Source organism: Dermacentor albipictus, chromosome 10 (genome assembly GCF_038994185.2).
Source record: "Dermacentor albipictus isolate Rhodes 1998 colony chromosome 10, USDA_Dalb.pri_finalv2, whole genome shotgun sequence".
NCBI classification, from domain to species: domain Eukaryota; kingdom Metazoa; phylum Arthropoda; class Arachnida; order Ixodida; family Ixodidae; genus Dermacentor; species Dermacentor albipictus.
Window position 1 is genome coordinate 89,601,545 of NC_091830.1, and position 16,306 is coordinate 89,617,850.

At 46.9% G+C, this 16,306-nt stretch overlaps 1 protein-coding gene across 4 annotated transcripts in view; it reads left to right on the forward strand.

Moving 5' to 3' along the window:
• The window catches only part of LOC135910235 (uncharacterized), a 104,612-nt gene that overhangs the window by 82,483 nt on the left and 5,823 nt on the right, over positions 1–16,306 (forward strand). For 3 of the 4 annotated variants that reach the window (XM_065442284.2, XM_065442285.2, XM_065442287.2), the window contains 2 exons: positions 4,751–4,795; positions 13,675–13,719. In XM_065442284.2, the coding sequence (XP_065298356.1) occupies positions 4,751–4,795; positions 13,675–13,719 (90 nt within the window). Of the gene's footprint in view, positions 1–4,750; positions 4,796–13,674; positions 13,725–16,306 lie in introns of all 4 variants that reach the window. The other variant, XM_065442286.2, reaches the window with a different exon arrangement.

The window sequence follows — 16,306 nt, forward strand, 5'->3', positions numbered from 1 at the left end:
CGGAGAAGAAACGAGGGTGGCCAATATTCTAGTTGACATTAAGAGAAAAAGACTGAGAACATCTGAGCACTTCTTATGAGTTGTGAATGCGAAAGCATTAATGGCCATGGTGAAATATTCAGCGCGCACAATTGACAAGGACACAGTGAAGGGGGACACACGAGCGCTCGTGTGTCCCCCTTTACTGTGCCCTTGTCAATTGTGCACGTTGAATATTTAGCTATGAATGCGTACCGACTCGCACAACTATCAGTTCTGCTGCATTAATGGCCCATTCAACGCTTCTAAGTAGTCCTTCAAGTTATGAACTCCTTGCGGGCAAGTGAGCGCGTTGAGATGCTTGGCCAATGCCTCCTAGATGGCACAAGGCCGGTGCACTTTGATCCGTGATGTTAAGCTACCTTGCCCGACTGCCATAGAAACTAACGGGGATGCTCCCGAGTAAGCCGCGGTGATTTTGAACAGCACTGCTTTCGTCATGCTGGGCTTAGCAGTGGAAATTGCGGTCCAAGTAGCATGATGTCATAAAGCAGAGTGCACAGGCCTGCTATCCAGGGGGTGCTGGCTAAGCCCGATGGTTGAGACACTCGGCTTCTGAGCGTGGGCTCGTAGGTTAGAAACTCACTGCCGCCAACATTTTTCTTTTAGAATATATTTTGTTGCTTTACACACTGATTTCTTCATAGCGATTACGAGTGATTACCATAGCGAGGTTACAACGCAGGCGAGAGCTTGCGCAGACAAGGAATACATGCATGACACACGCTTCCGAGAGCGAGAGTGCCGTGTTGTTGCAATGTCTTCTCCCCTCACGCAATACCTGGTGTGCCACTGTGGTAGGTGTTCCCTTTTGCCCGCTCTGCTCTGTCGAGGTGCACACGTGATGCGGCATCGCAGCCAATAAGGATTTAGGTGTCGTTTCCCTGTGAGATGCTGGCTTTTTCGCTCAATGGGCCATTGAATGCTTTCGCATCAAGATGAAGCTAGGCATGCCATGTAATGCATAGGGCAGATAACGGGTGGATCATTAGAGTTACAGAATAGGTTCAAAGGGAAGGAAAGAGCAGCCAAGGAAGGCAGTAAACTAGGTGAGGTGATGAAATCAGGAAATTTGCACGCACAAGTTGGAATCAGCTAGAGCAAGACAGAGGTAATTGGGGAACGTAAGGCAAGGCCTTCACCCTGCAGTGAACCCTGCCTATGATGATGATGCTCAAGTGATGACCGTCGGTTTACTGGCAACCTCTTGAAAAGAAAGAGGTATGGTTCTAAAGTAGAAAGTACAGTAAAATTGTGCTGGTACTTGCCTACAGGGCAGAAACATCATCAGGCTTATGAAGGCTTATGAAGGCTGAAAAGGCTTAAGAAGAAGTTAAAGGGCCCCTCACCAGGTCTGCCCATTTTTAGCTGAAGCACAGAGCATACTATGCATGCAAATGATAGTGTTTGCAAAGTATTACATTGCTACGCGCCACGGATATGTCTCAAATTTCAATCTGAATCCCGTTTTCTATTTCCCTCGTGGCAACCGCGCTCCATGCCGGATGGTGATGTACATGTGTTCCTGCACATACATACTCGTGTTCGCCGTGTGACGTCATTCATCGAGACACGTGAGTTAAGGAAGTATTCAAGGCAATACCTGTCATTTGCGTGATCTGTTGCTCGAATTGACGACGTAAAGAGTAGAGAAATAATAAAACACAAACCGTACATCTTCACGTTTTTGTTTTACTTTGCACCGCAGCAAGAGAGATGTACTTCCCTTTCATCTGATTGTCCCCACCGCTGTGCAATTGTGCGCACAGACACCAACACTGTCATTTTCTACCATGTTCCAGCGCGGAATCGTGCTCTGTGATCCACTTGTGTGTGCCTCGGTATTCGTGTAGCACTGACTTATAGTGCTCGTCAGATGTCCTCGTGCACAGTGCGCAAAATCATGCGCTGCGCGAAACGAGACAATCACAACAGCCCGTGTGCGATGCTGTCAGTGGGAGTGCGATGCACTGCAAGAAAGCGAGGAGAAAAATAAAATGATGGGGCCCATAATGTATGCATCGCATGATCCTCGAGGTCCAGTATGGGAGAACACAGGGAAGCAGTTTCGCTTGTGGAGGCTAGACGGGACAAGTAGAGAGAGTGTCTTGCTTGGTAGTGGAGCTTGCCTGCTGAAGTTACGGGTTCACAGCACTGAAATATTTCTATCTCGGCTATTAATGAGCCGATCTGAAAAATTTTTTGTGTCAGAATGCTTCTTAGAGGACGCATAACGACTTCTAGAATATAACCAAAATTTGCTATGGGACCTGGTGAGGAGCCCTTTAAGGACCGCGCAACCAGCGATGGAATGAGAAATCTGAGGCGCAGTGTTGCAGATGCTGTGCCGAACTGCGCCATGAAGAAAATGCTGCTAAATTGTGCCACACCTGTGCCGACATGCACCTGCTCTGAACGTTTGAGCAGGCAGAAAGAAATTGAAAACATGTTCATCTTTGTCGGCACTGAAATATATGAGCATAACCTAGCAGGGCCTGGGACTTCCTTCCCTTTATATATCCATGAGTGTCTATAGAGAATCCGGCAGCGTGGGAAATGGGGGAGACCGAATAATCAGAGCAGGTGCAAAAAATCAGTCAGCGAGAAACATATTGCAATAAGGGGTTAACCGACGGGCCTGGTTTAGGATTTAGGACTCTAATAGGACCGTTTCTTTGCCAAGTTCAGTGAGATTACTTTTATTTTTGCATTTATTTATCCTTATTTTTGACCGTATGCACGTCCATGCCACATAATTTGTCACTGCTACAAGTGCTAGATATTTGCAGTTGCTTCATGGTCCGTAAATGGTACCTGCACGTCTTGGAGGAGTGTTTTACATCTGCTGTGTGTAAGTTAGAGATAACTGTATAATTATGGCGACGCACAACTGTGATGGCATAGCTGCTCAATGTGCCTTCATGTGCGGCGCACTTTATTATTGTTAGGGAGCCCGAAGATCGAAAAAAATATGCGAGAAGGGGGCAAGGCAGCTGACACGGATGCACAAGCTACACAACACAGATGCTATTCCATCAATGATCTGTGCCTGCAAGGAGAACAAACAAAAACAGCGTCCTTGAATTCAGTGGCTGTACGTATCAAGTAGTGGATGTAAGTTTGATGATGGAAGGGATAACGAAGCCACTGACAGCTTGGGAGGAATGAACTCTATTAAACTGCAGAACTAACTATGATTTCAGGTCAAGTTTGCATTTATCTTCATCTTTTTGTATGATAATATGGAACAGCAAGTTGAAGAAAAGAAGTTGCATCTTCGTATAATACATAATGAATGCAATTTTTCAGAGTACTAACCCATACATTTTTTCCCCCCCGTTAACTGCATGCAGAGCTTGCTCTTTGCACCAGCGCAGTAAGTTACTGCTCCAAAAGCATATATTACTGCTCCGAATTGCGATTATTCCGGGTCCAAAAACTGGCTCCAGATGACTAAGTGCCTCTCATCACTGCAGGCATAATATGAGGAGACAGGAAGACAGTGTGGTGGGTTAGAGAGGGCACGCTGGTGGCCGACATTCCGATTGACATTAGGAGAAAAAAAAAAAACTATGGGGGCACCTACGCAATTCTTATGATGCAGAGGTGGGACTCCTGCACCATTGGCGCCATTTTGATACAAACGCCAATTCCTGCACCAAACTGCTCTAAATGCAGAAAACTGACCGAAATTGCACCATGCCGTGCCAGAACGGCCTCAGCATGTGTGCTCAGGCAGTGGCCGGTGTGCGTGCGGCCACTCCTGACTGTTTCGCTGCTTTCGGGAACTGTTAGGGCGGCCTTATTTAGAATGTGCTAGAACTCGGTTGAGTGACCGTCCCCTCTGTTTGTAGCCATCCCAGCGATTTTGGCGTGACGAAATTCCCCTGTCACCGGTACATCCTGCTCGCATGGCACGTGCTCATAAATGCTCACGTAGGTTTCTACCATGCAACGTATGTGGTGCGGGCTTGCCAGGAAAGGTGCCACAGAAAGCGACGCGAGAATCCACGAGTACGCGCTGTGCGAGTAGGATGTACAGGAACGTACATGGCACGTGTATTTCTATTCTGCATTGAGTATCATGAAAATTCAGAACAGCATGCATTGCATAGAATAAAATAAAAATAAAAATCACACCTGATGGTAAAATGCATGTGTGCATAGAGCAAACAAAACAAACAATTACGAACTGCATCAGGCGTGCTATTTTGCTACCGTGTACAATTTTGCGAGGCCTCTGCACACGTCTCTCCCGTCACATGACATTCCACGGAGTTGCCTTACAAAGTTGTTATGCCTCTGCGTTCGGACTTTGAGGTAAAGGGCGGTAAATACACGGCACATAAGGGAAATGATTCGGTGCCGCGGAAAATTTCGACTTGGCTGGCTTGTACAGATACGCGAGTTCAAGTTAATGAGGTGTTACTGTGTGTAAGCAAAAGAACTTGCCCTGTACACGTTTCAGGTCGCTTGCTGGTGCACAGTTTGCTTTACACTGTTTCACGGTCGGACGATGCCATGTTATTTTTGCACCACTTCCAGAACCAAATTGATGCAGACATTTATTTATGGAATAAAATCAGTCTGCCAATGTGACACATGATCTTATTCCCTCCACAATCTGCAGACATGTTCTGAGTGGTAGACAGTCTCTTTAGCATAAACTTTTGGATGCACTGGTGCTCAAGCATGCTCTCCTTTCTTTCAGAAGCGTGGACGTCCAAGGAATGCAGTCAAACGTAGTTATGACACGGTGAGCATGATACTTCCCATTATGCAATGAGTTCTGTTAAGTTGCACGAATTATCCATTTGTTAGTGTATTATTTGTCTGGTTAAAGGCATTGGCCAGCAGGGACTCAATATGGCAGTCTGCAGAAGTCTGCACAAGGTAGCCTTTGCAGCCTTGTGCTACAGCTGTATGAGAGGCTCTCAATTTCATTGGCCAGTGCAATCGGTACAACTTGTCGGCTGGTATACAGTGGAATCTTAATGATACGAATCTTACGGGGTCACAAAAAATATTCGTATTAGCCGAAATTCATATAATCTGAACAATTAAAATTAGCTAAATTAAAGAGTCGGAGGTGAACTCACTCAGGCACACGTACGTAAAAATCATTTATTTCTTGAAGAAAAAGTCTCTAATGTCCTTCTGCTCCTTGGCGGTTGGCGGTGGCAGCTGCACTGCCGCTCCTTCGCCAGACGTCTCGTTGCATTCGAGTGGGTGTGACACATGGCTCCGAAGCGGCCCAGTGATTGCACGCAAAGCGGTTCGGGGAAGCGGCAGTGGACGCCGGATTCCCCCAACACCAAACTCCAGAAGAACAAGGAGCGAATGCACATGCGACGACTGAACATGTCACCCGATGCGAAAGCAAAGGAGGCAGAATGGAAACGCCAACAGCGACTCATTAGATACCAAAGGCAGGGCAACAGAACGAAAGCGGCAGCAGCGACAGGCGATATCGCCGAACACCAAAGCGAGTAAATTGGAGCGCAGACGGCAGCAGCGACTGGCCATTTCACCGAACAGCAAAGCCAGGGAAGCGGAGCGCAGATGGCAGCAGCGTCTGACTTTCGCCAAGCACACTTTAGAATTTCCAAAGTGTTTTCGGTAATTTTCGTATCAACCGACGTGGGTTGAAAATTGATTCGTAACAACCGTTCTCTAGCACGTTGCAAAGTAATGGGGCTCAGCCGGGACCACAGAAAAATTCGTATCATCCAGAAATTTGTATTAGCCGTGATCGTATCATCGAGATTCCACTGCAGTCAGATCATTGATCTTCGTGCATTCGTAACCCATTTTTCAATGATGTGAGAATTTTATAATATAAGTATATTATTACGATATCGAGAGATTCTCAAGAGACGCCACCACGAGAATGAATGAAGTGGGTCTGTGCCCTTGGCGCGAGCGAGGGTCAGCCTGACTGTCTGGCTCCAGTGTAAATAGCCTGTAAATAGCCTCTCTCGTCTGTATCATTCCACACGTAACATTCTTGTAGAGGTTAGCGATCCCTGTCCTTGCCACGGAACTCAGAAGTGCTTGGTACATCGAGCTTGTCACCATGCCTCCCGGTGACAAGACTGCCTCTGCAATGGCTTATGCTTCAGTGTAATCGTCCTATGAAGATATTTTCGACTTTGACGATCGCCCTTTAGGCCAGATGCTTGTGGTCAAACATCGGATTCTTACTGGCGATGCTACGCCTGTTCACTGATGACCGTATCGTGTTTCTTCATCGGAACACCGAGTAATTCAAAGTGAAGTGAACAAAATGTTAGATAAAAACATCATTGAGCCTTCTTCCAGTCTCAGGTCTCCACCTGTGGTGTTCGTTAAGAAGGACGGCACGTGGCGCTTCTGTGTAGGCTACCGTCATCTGAACAACATTACTAAGAAGGACGTATAACCACTCCCAGTCAAGGGCGTCGTCATAGACGACGCCCCTGACTGCGACTATGGTTTCAGCTATTTCTCTTCTATTGATCTTCGTTCTGGATACTGGCAGATTGCTGCTGATGATATTGTCATGTAGTAGTGACGGTGAGGAAAGCAGCAATACAGTCGACTCCCGATAATTCGAAGCCACTTAATTGGAATTTTCGGTTAATTAGAAGTGAAGTGCTGGTCCCGTCAGTTTTGCATGTAATCCTATAGAAGAAATTGCTCGATAATTCGAAGTCCTCATCCAGTAATATTGTTTAATTGGAAGTTAATTTTCAGCCGGGATCCTCGAGGTGACCGTCATTTTTTGGTAGAATGTGCAATTTTTCAAGTGTTGCAACAGTTCCGTGCTCCGCGTTGGTGTCATCGCCACCGCAGCCGAACACGCTCAACAGGATCAAGCCGAACACGCTCTCAAACTACATCAAGAACAAGCGCACAATAATGGATGCATTTGAAAACGACAAGTTCAAGACTTCTCGGAAGTGAATGCGCACCGGCGCTTACCCAGAGTTGGAGAAGGCTTTGCTGGTTTGGATTAGGGAGGCCAGGAGTAACAAACTTCCTCTCAGCGGAGACATCGTTGCGATGAAAGCCCGAACGCTCGCAGCAATGTTGGGGATCGATGACTTTGTTTCGTCAGATGGATGGCTGACGCGCTTTAAAGATCGCCATGACCTGGTTTTCAAGAGCGTGTGTGGTGAAAAGGCTTCCGTTAACCAGGAAACATGCGCCACGTGGAAGGACGGAAAGCTGTGTGAATATCTCGCCGAATACAGACCGGAAGACATCTTCAATGCAGATGAGACTGCACTGTTCTATCGGCTTCCACCAGAGAAGACCCTGACATTCAAGGACGACGACTGTGCTGGGGGCAAACGCAGCAAGGAGAGAGTGTCGGTGCTGATCGCGGCAAACATGACAGCCCACACACATGTACGATGTCAGTGGGGACAGGCATTTCCAGAGGAGCTATCTCGTAGTTGACATCGCCAAGCTGACAATATCGTGTACAAGGGCGAATCAGAGAGTCTTTGCCCCTATATCTTGTTAGCCAAAATAAGGTACATACATGTAATTACAAATATGCGTACTATTCTACGTACCTTGCACTATTTTTCCACATAGTCCCCACACTGGTTCAGTTCAGAAATCTGTCCCATCGCAGCGCTAAATTTGAGATGTCCCTGTGGTAGAATTTGGCAAACTGTGGAACCACCATCAAAACTGCTGTCGCGGCTTAATTCATCGTTGCACGTGAATCGCTGTCCTACCAGAAACTTCTTCAGCAGACCGAAACAGTCGAAATCACTAGGGGCGAGGTCCGGACTGTATGGTGGGTGTTCCAGACTCCCAGTGGAATGACCGGAGCTTGTCAGCGGTTCTAATTGTGACACTTCCTTGTTTGTACATCGTGGACGTGTGAAGCACAACTGTTATCTTCAACAACTGACAGCAGCGCCGTGCTGCAAAGCCACCAGCAGATGAGGCTGGGCCTATCCAAGAAAGGTCCATCACTGGGAATCGATATGTTGACTTGGTTGACTTGATGTGGTCAAAGGAACATGGTGTCCATAGGGGAACAACAGAACCACGAGGAAATCGAACATCCCACAATTGGCTGTCTTATTGAACCTTCTGCGTGGCCTGAGACTAATTGAGGTGGATGTCGGCAATCTGGTGTGTCGTGTGAGCCCGGGTGAAGACGTCTTGAGCATATTCAGTGCGAGCATTCATCGACGAAGGAAGCAGTGTGTCAGATGGCAGAGTAGGGTGGTGGCCAAACAGAAGGTGAAAGGGTGAAAAGCCGGTCTCTTGACGGGACGAATTATAGGCGAAGGTCACGAAGGGTAACATGCTGTCCCAACAACTGTTGTAGTCAGAAACGTACGCAATTCTGTCAACGTGCGATTGAGCTACTTCGTTAGTCCGTGTGTCTGTGTGTGCTAGGTGGCGGAAAGCTTGTGCTTAGTTGAATAGGTGCGAAATATGTCTGCAACAACTCGAGACAAGGAGGCGCGGCCACGACTAGTGAGCTTCTGAGGTGAGCCGTGATGGAGGATGTCATGTAAAAAATTCCACCACCTCAGTTGCACAGCTTGTGGGCAAGCTCGCATGATTGCGTGCCAGGTTGTGCGACCAGTCGCAGCAACGACCCATTTATTGCCAGATTTCGATGTTGGAAAAGGTCCAAGAACATTGAGACTGATGCAAAAGAATGGTTCTGAGGGTACATTGATGGGGTGAAGGTGGGTAGCATAGCAGCTTTTTGGGGCGCCGACAGTGCACAGGCTGCAAGGTAGTGGCACACAGGGCAGAAGAGGCCTGGTCAGTGAAAGTGCCAGTGTATGCAGTCGTAAGTACAAGAAATGGTAAGGCGGCCTGTAGTAGGTGTGTCGTGCAACTGCTCAAGAACTGATGTCCGGAAATGGCACAGTGCAACCAGTGAAAACTCTTGTGCAGCAGGGAGCAAGCTGCGACTGTAGAGAAGGTCGTTGCGGAGTAGGAACATGTCCAGCGTGTACTATGAATGTCCAGAATTGAGACGATCGACGAGAACACATACTGTATTTAATCCCATAATGATCGCACTCGCGCAATGATCGCACCCCTGAATTTCTCTTGTAATGCTCGCACCCCGAACTTGCCGCAGCGATATGTCGTATGCCAAGTCTAGCTAATAGTGATCACGCTTACCATCTGTCGAATGCTACGCGAACGACTCTTCAAGACAAACCAAACGTCTGCACGCACCAAACATTCTTAAGCAGATGCCCCATTTCATTCCTTTCATCACTTTCCGCACTTCCATGGCAAAAAAAAAAGCTACAACCAAATTTGCCTTTATTATGTGTAGGCTTTATAATGGCTGTGGTCAACAACAACAAAAAAAAAGGCACCTTTCGATTCTTCACATCTGCACTTGTGGGAACGCAACAAATCACAAGTGGCAACGATAGCAGCCACGTCTGCACCGATACATTAGAAGTCTACCCTATTCATACGCCGATGCTTGTAACACAGCTAAGATATTTGCCCACCCTTAGTGGAAACGTGCCGTATTAGGATAGTAGTGAAGACAAATGCCGCAGTTTCCGCAGCATGCCTGCCATGTTTTTTTATGTCATTGCCAGCTAAACGCGCCCATCTGTTTCTGTCCCCTCAAAGTGAACATGGCTACGTTATTGCTGCAAACTTGCCGATATTAATGATATTATTTATTGCTGATACTGAAGAAACTGTTTCAATGCACGTAATGCACTCACGAGAAGAAGAAAAATAGCGTTCAACTTGCTCCGCCTGCCGCCATTCTTGTTTCGGTGTCCCGCACTACATACATCGGCAGCCGTCTATTTGTTGACCTGTTGTCATCCTGCAGCAAACGCAGGATGAAAAAAAATTTTTTTTTCTTTTTGCGGGAAATTTAACCCGCGTAATGATCGCACCCCTGAATTTGCTTCAATTTTTTTGAGAAAGAAGTGCAATCATTATGCGAGTAAATATGATAAGCAGTCATCATAACCTTCTTCAGTGCAAACGTCACGCACATTAGAAATGGCCAAGGTGTAAGCATTGGTGTCGTGCATCATATTCAGGGCAGTCGACAGGATGACAGTAGAGGCAGTCGCCGTCCTTGTGCAAGCGACCTTGTATGAAACAGCAAACGAATATTCTTGAAACCGTGCCGCTCATCAGCTCGGTCGTCCAGTGTGGTCTCTAGTTGACAAAAGCCAGCACAAGACGTGGTGATTGGTAACCACGGAAAATGAGTGGCCGTACAAGTAGGGGCGGAATTTCGCCATTACCTAAACTGACGCCAGGCACTCCCGTTCAATAATTGAAAAATTCCTTGCGGCAAGTGACAGGAGACAGTTGGCTTATGCATTTACGTGCTCTGCGTTAAGCTTCCATAGAATATGTACAGCCCTAATTCCACGGCCACTGGCACCTGTGTGAAGTTCAGTGGGGGCTGATGGATCATAATGAGCCAGCAATAGGGGAGCCATTAGCAAGCATATGAGGGCGGAGAAGGCTTTAGTTTGAGCAAGGCTTTATATAAAAGCAACATCCTTTTTAAATAAGTTGGCGAGTTTGTGAGCAGTGTTGGAGAAACTGTCACATTACGAGCACTGATATGCCTAATAAGTGTACTGGCAGTCCTTCAGAGCTTTTTTCATACCTGCCTGTGGCGATTTGATCCCCTTGGGGGCAGTAAAAGGCATGGGTACCAATTTTTTTATTGCCCGATTTTTCGGACGCTTTTATGGCCCCTACAGAGTTTGAAAAATTGGGTGTTGACTTAAAACTGTCCAAGAGGATGCGTCACATGGTCTGTGGGGCAGAAGGAGGGCGAGAATTGAAAGGACTGTGCATTGAGGGATGAATGAAGACGGAAGTGTGCTGCCACTTCTTTGAAGGAGCTTGAGTTCAACAAAGTTTTGGCTGACGCTGAGGTGCAGGTGTCCCTCATCCAAACCAAAATCAACACTTAAAAGCAGTGAAATGCAACACTGACGCGTTGTGCAGGTTGACAGTATGTCAGGACAGTTGAGGTAGACTATCCAGCTGCTGAGTGAGGATCTCACTTGTGACAAAGTTCGGGCCCATACCAATGAGCTTGCTATCACTTGATAGAAATGACTCATAGTTGAAAACATTTACTTCTATATGCACCTCCTTTTATTTGTACTTGAAAATGTTCGACTTGATTTACAATGGGCTTTACCATTCTTTTTTCGAAGATGTTTTATTCGCTATGCATTTTACTGCGCCCTCCCTTCTGTTTTCTAAGATAAGTACTACTAAGATAAGTACTACTCCTTACTGTTCAAACTGGTATAAGTCATTTTTTTTTTCTTATGCTTACTAGAGAACGACCGCATCAGGCGACATGGTGTCAGCCAATCTTGACATAAAACAAAGTTTTGTCACTCAGGAAATTTTGCAATGACACTCGGGGAAAACCTGGAAAGCTCAGGGAATTTGGAAATGTCAACTTGGTAGACACCCTGAACTACCGACGTCTGGGCTAAAGGGCGGCCGTCAAGGTAATAAATGTCGCAGTAAGTTTTCAAGAGAAGACAGAGGTCAGCAGCTTGTGCAGAAAGATCAGGTGCAGTCCTATTGCTAAGTTCGTCTGTGTCGAGAGTAGGTGAATTGGAGGTTTCTTCAGAGGAACCTCTCATACTGCTGACCAGTTCTGCTGACCAGTGGATGGACAAGGATTATTACACAGCTGTGAAGCGGCAACTGCGCATGCACAATGAACTCCAAGGTTAGCGAGTTTTTTGCCGACTAGTACCTGCACAAATGGCACTGTAAGCAAGTAAGGCTCACTGAGGCGGAAAAAAGGCTGCTGGAGCCATGGTTTCAAGCTCTCGCCTTGCTATTCGCCTTAGGTCGTCTGATGACGATTGTCGCAGCATTCCTACCCTGTTGTCACAAGAGGATGTCGCAGCTGTGGTCGGCAGACATGGGAACGGTTTTGCAACATGGCGGCTCTTGGCCTCCTTAAAGTGCTGGCACTCTTTTATGATGTACTGTTTCACAATTTTTGCACATTAGCAGGTTGAAAGCGTTATCAGCGATCCTCTTCAGTACATGCACAACCTTGTCTGACTCAGCCATATCGCTGTCGGTCTTATGGCAGAGAGCCAGCATGTCCTGGATGTGGATTCTGTGGATGTTTGGACGCGGATCGCTGGTTCTTCCTTAGCACTGCTCTTCCACCTTGTGCGATGGCCGAACAAGTTCCTTAGCTTCTGCTTGCATGTGTGCAGCTCGTTAAGCTCATCGTGGTTATAATACTGCACCTTTGCCATGCCTTGTAGATAGAACACCAAATTAGCCAACATATTCATCAGATCCCATTTGTTGTGGGCACTTACATGCTCACACATGGCGATCCAGCCTTCCATGTCGAGGTGGTTGGTGCTGTGGCAGAATGTTCCCGGATGCCACGGCTAAGCCAAGAGAACTGTTGTAGGCATTGATGTAGGCCGCGCCGTATCAAGTCCTTTTCATCTGTCACATTGTCCAGTCCGAGGTGACGATCACTGTGGAGCTCTATTTTGTATCTTGTGGTTAACCCGCACTTCCCACGAATTTTTTACGTTGGGGAAGTTACATATAATGGTGTATTCGCAATAGTTACAAGAGAGGCAAGGATACACAAACAAGATGGCTTTCGAGACCAGTTCCATGTCTACGCATCAGATCGTCTTCTGACTGCCACCACTCTTGCTTGTGCTGTAACACTATGTTTAAATATAAATTTGTAATTGTGCTATACTTTACAATATAAAAAGGCAATAAAGGACTGCAGATGCAAAGAATGTCAAAGTCTCTGCAAGTGCTAATGAACTAAGTTCCTAAATCATGCAAAAGGTTCTCTTGAAAGTGTGCACTAATTCCAAATGCGTAATTGATTTTTATGTTGTAGGTAGTTTCACCCACTCAAAGAAAATTCATTCGATCAGATGAGTAATATTTAAAAAAAAATAACTTTCAGCAAACGCTCTCTCTGAAGCACCGATCTGCCATAATTTTTTATGGAGAAATCTAAAATGGCTGAGGGCAGTGTCTGGGATGGTTGGGGTAGAATGACCCAATAAGTGTACAAGCGCAAGGAAAATATCGACACACATAGGTTATCTGTTTATGGTGGCCGTTTTTCACAGTCTAGCAACTGTTGTGAAGTTATCACTTGGTGCGCTTGGTGACCCTTAGATCAGATTTTGACAACTGGGCTTGCCACTCCATTGCGCATTAGGAATTGCTTGCTTTTCCTCGTTCGCCCAATAAAGACGTCAATTTTAACTGGAGCTTTTGGCAGTTTTATTTTTCACCATCACTACACTGTGACTGTATGTACAAAGCAGTGGTAAGCTGTATAAATCACTGCATTTTTCACCGTGAGCCTCAGTCTGAAGCTAGCAATTGTCCGTCTCGGATGTCATGCTGTTGTTATTACTTCGCACTATGCACCCTTGCAGCGTAGTAGAATACTAACTAGCCCAGTCAGCCCGCCTCCTTTTTTTGTGAAGAAGTGTGATTTTATGTTCCAAGCTATTCCTCATTGCGCATTGATGCAAGCTTCACTTCATGTTTCTCGGTGAAAAGTTCATTGCGTCACCACGTCAGTGTTAAAGCATTGCGCCAATGTGTGTCTTTTTACAGAGATCAAGGACAGCAAAACTCCGCAGTGAGCGGTCCTCCGAACAGGTAAGGTCAGTAATCAATTTCGTAAGCTGGAGAATGGCAGTTCTAATACCCAAGTTGTGTATGAACATTCCTTTGCTGATCAGAAAGACCTGTTGCTATGTTTTATGTGTAAAATGTTCATAGACTATAGACTGCATGTACTATACAGTCGCCGACTGTTTATTCGGACCTCACGGGGACTGCATAAATGTCCAAATAAACAGCTGTCCAAAAAAGCAGATTAAGAGACAAAAAATGAAATCCTTTATTTCCACGCACTTATTCGGGCTCGGCAGTAGGCTTGAAGAAATTGTGAATGCGCCGTTGCACGCTCTTCCGTTTACGCACAATCAGATAAGCCTGAATCTCGGAGAGGGTCGTACGGTCACTATAGGCGGCTGAAAGCCCAGTCACTGCTTGTACACGCTCCGCATGCGACGGCAGCGTAGCACATTGTGCGTCATTTTCCGACTCGGTCATCGTCCGGCGGTGCAGCAGAAACCTGACGAATGATCTCGCCGTTGTCGAGTTCTGTGTATGTCAGTGCAGCAGTGTCAGCACCTGTGAAACTGTCAAATGAGATGGTGTCTGGAATCGCAATGCAACCATTGCACAAGTCTCGGCAAAACATTTGCCGCGTCGGTAGGGAGCACATCGGAAGGCGACAAATCTTAGGCCTCCCGGCACCCGTTTGCCGGCATTCCCCAGCACGGTCTGCGCGGGCACTGTCGGCGCCATTAGACACTTGACGCGATGTTTCCGTATGCCGCGTTGGATCACCGGATCCTCGACACAGCACACAAAGTAAACACCACCATGCCGACACCAGTCGCACAAGCGAAAAACGTGATGTACTCACAGCGTCGTGCGCGAAGAACAAATCAGCTGCTGGATTGTCTTGACATGGCTTACTAAGTTGAAACTAGAACTGCTGTAGTGGGTCTGCTATCAGACCCACTACATGAGTTGCCATCATCATGCTATCATGTCCGTAGGTTGTGTGTCAGTCGTACTTTATGATTTTCTGAGGCATTTTACTTTCGGAAATTCTGTTAGGCCAGTAACATCATCGCGCTACGCAGAATGCCTGCGTTTGGATATGCGTGGTTTGGAATGATTTTTCGGTCAAGGACGGTCGACGGCAGATTTTCTGCGACCCTGGGTCCTTAACGCACTCCTGTTAGTAAATGCATTGGTAAGATCTGGGCCTGCTCTTTCCCCTTGGCTATGAAAATGCTCTGCAAAAGACACACACACAAAAAAAGAAGAGCCAATAAGCACGCCGAGATCTCGTGCTGTCTGCGTTCTTCCACGGCCTCTGCTGGCGCCGCACGCCTCGGCTAACAGTGCAATTTCGGGGTAAGCGGGTGTGCACAATGCATTTTTCCTGGGGAGCGCAACGAATGAAACGGCCGGATAAAAACCAGCCGGCGCGCGACAATCTCGGAGGCGATGCTTAGTGTAGTCTACCGCGGGCAGCCACCACGGGCTGCACCGATGAGCCCATTCGCCGCCGCTACACTCAACTTACAGTCGGGCCTTTTCCCTCGTGACTTTTCTGCTTTGTAGCTTCCAGCTGCTAGTGGAGACGTAGAGAAAGCCGCGTGTCAGCGTGAAAACTTCTCTTATGGTTCAAGGATTGGGAAAGCTTTTGCTGCGCGAGATTCGTGAGACGACGTCCTTTGATAATGAGGCCATTCTAAATGCTTCAGGGTCCATTAAAAAAAAAACCCTCTGGTCAAAATTAATCTGGAGTCGCTCACTGCGGTGTGCCTCATAATCATATTATGGTTTTGGGAAGTAATACCCTTGGGTTAAAAAAAGAATTGCTTTTCAACGTGGATTGCTTTAAAAAAAGTTGCCAGGAGTTCCTATATATAATATGTGCAGTTGGCAATATTTAGTTGAGCCAGACAGGATATATTTCTGGGAGCACATTACAGGATATTTTCAAGAGCTCAACCATTATTTTTTTGCTTTGAGTATAGGTATGGCTCTTTACTTTGCTAGATATTGATCGAGCACACAGAGCCAGGAGTTGTGAAGGCAAGTCGGCCTACTTTTTGGCAGAGAAGCGAAGGGGATGGCTTCGCGGACAGTTGGTTTGCGAAGTCAGGCAGCCTGACGTAATGCTCCCTGCTGGTTTTCTTTTTTTTCAGCATCGAGTTATAGGAGTTGCTCTGATCAGCAATTTTTATTGCGATAGCAATTATAGGGACACTCCAGGCACATTTCTGCCGTCAGTGTCGCCGTGAGATACTGCATAAAGTCCAGAGGGGATAAAATCGTCTCCGCGCGCCCTGTGCTGTATGTGCGAGTGAAAGCGTGCGAGGCGGAGCTGGCGATCGTGTAAGTCTTGTGCATGCAAGGGAGGAAAGCGGGAATGAAGTGGGCGATTCTGCTCCGGGCATGCGCGGCCGCCCAGAGTAGAATGCTCCCACCCTCAAGCAATCTGCGAAGGATAGGAGTCCGCAGTGTTATGTTTTCGCAACGTCACGTTGATGCGAGTGGCAGCACGAAGCTCAGTTCGCTCGCTGCTGCTGCTACGCTTCCTCACTCCAGCGTTTTGACAGCGTGTTTCCGCTGTCACCGAGTGGGATGTCTTCAT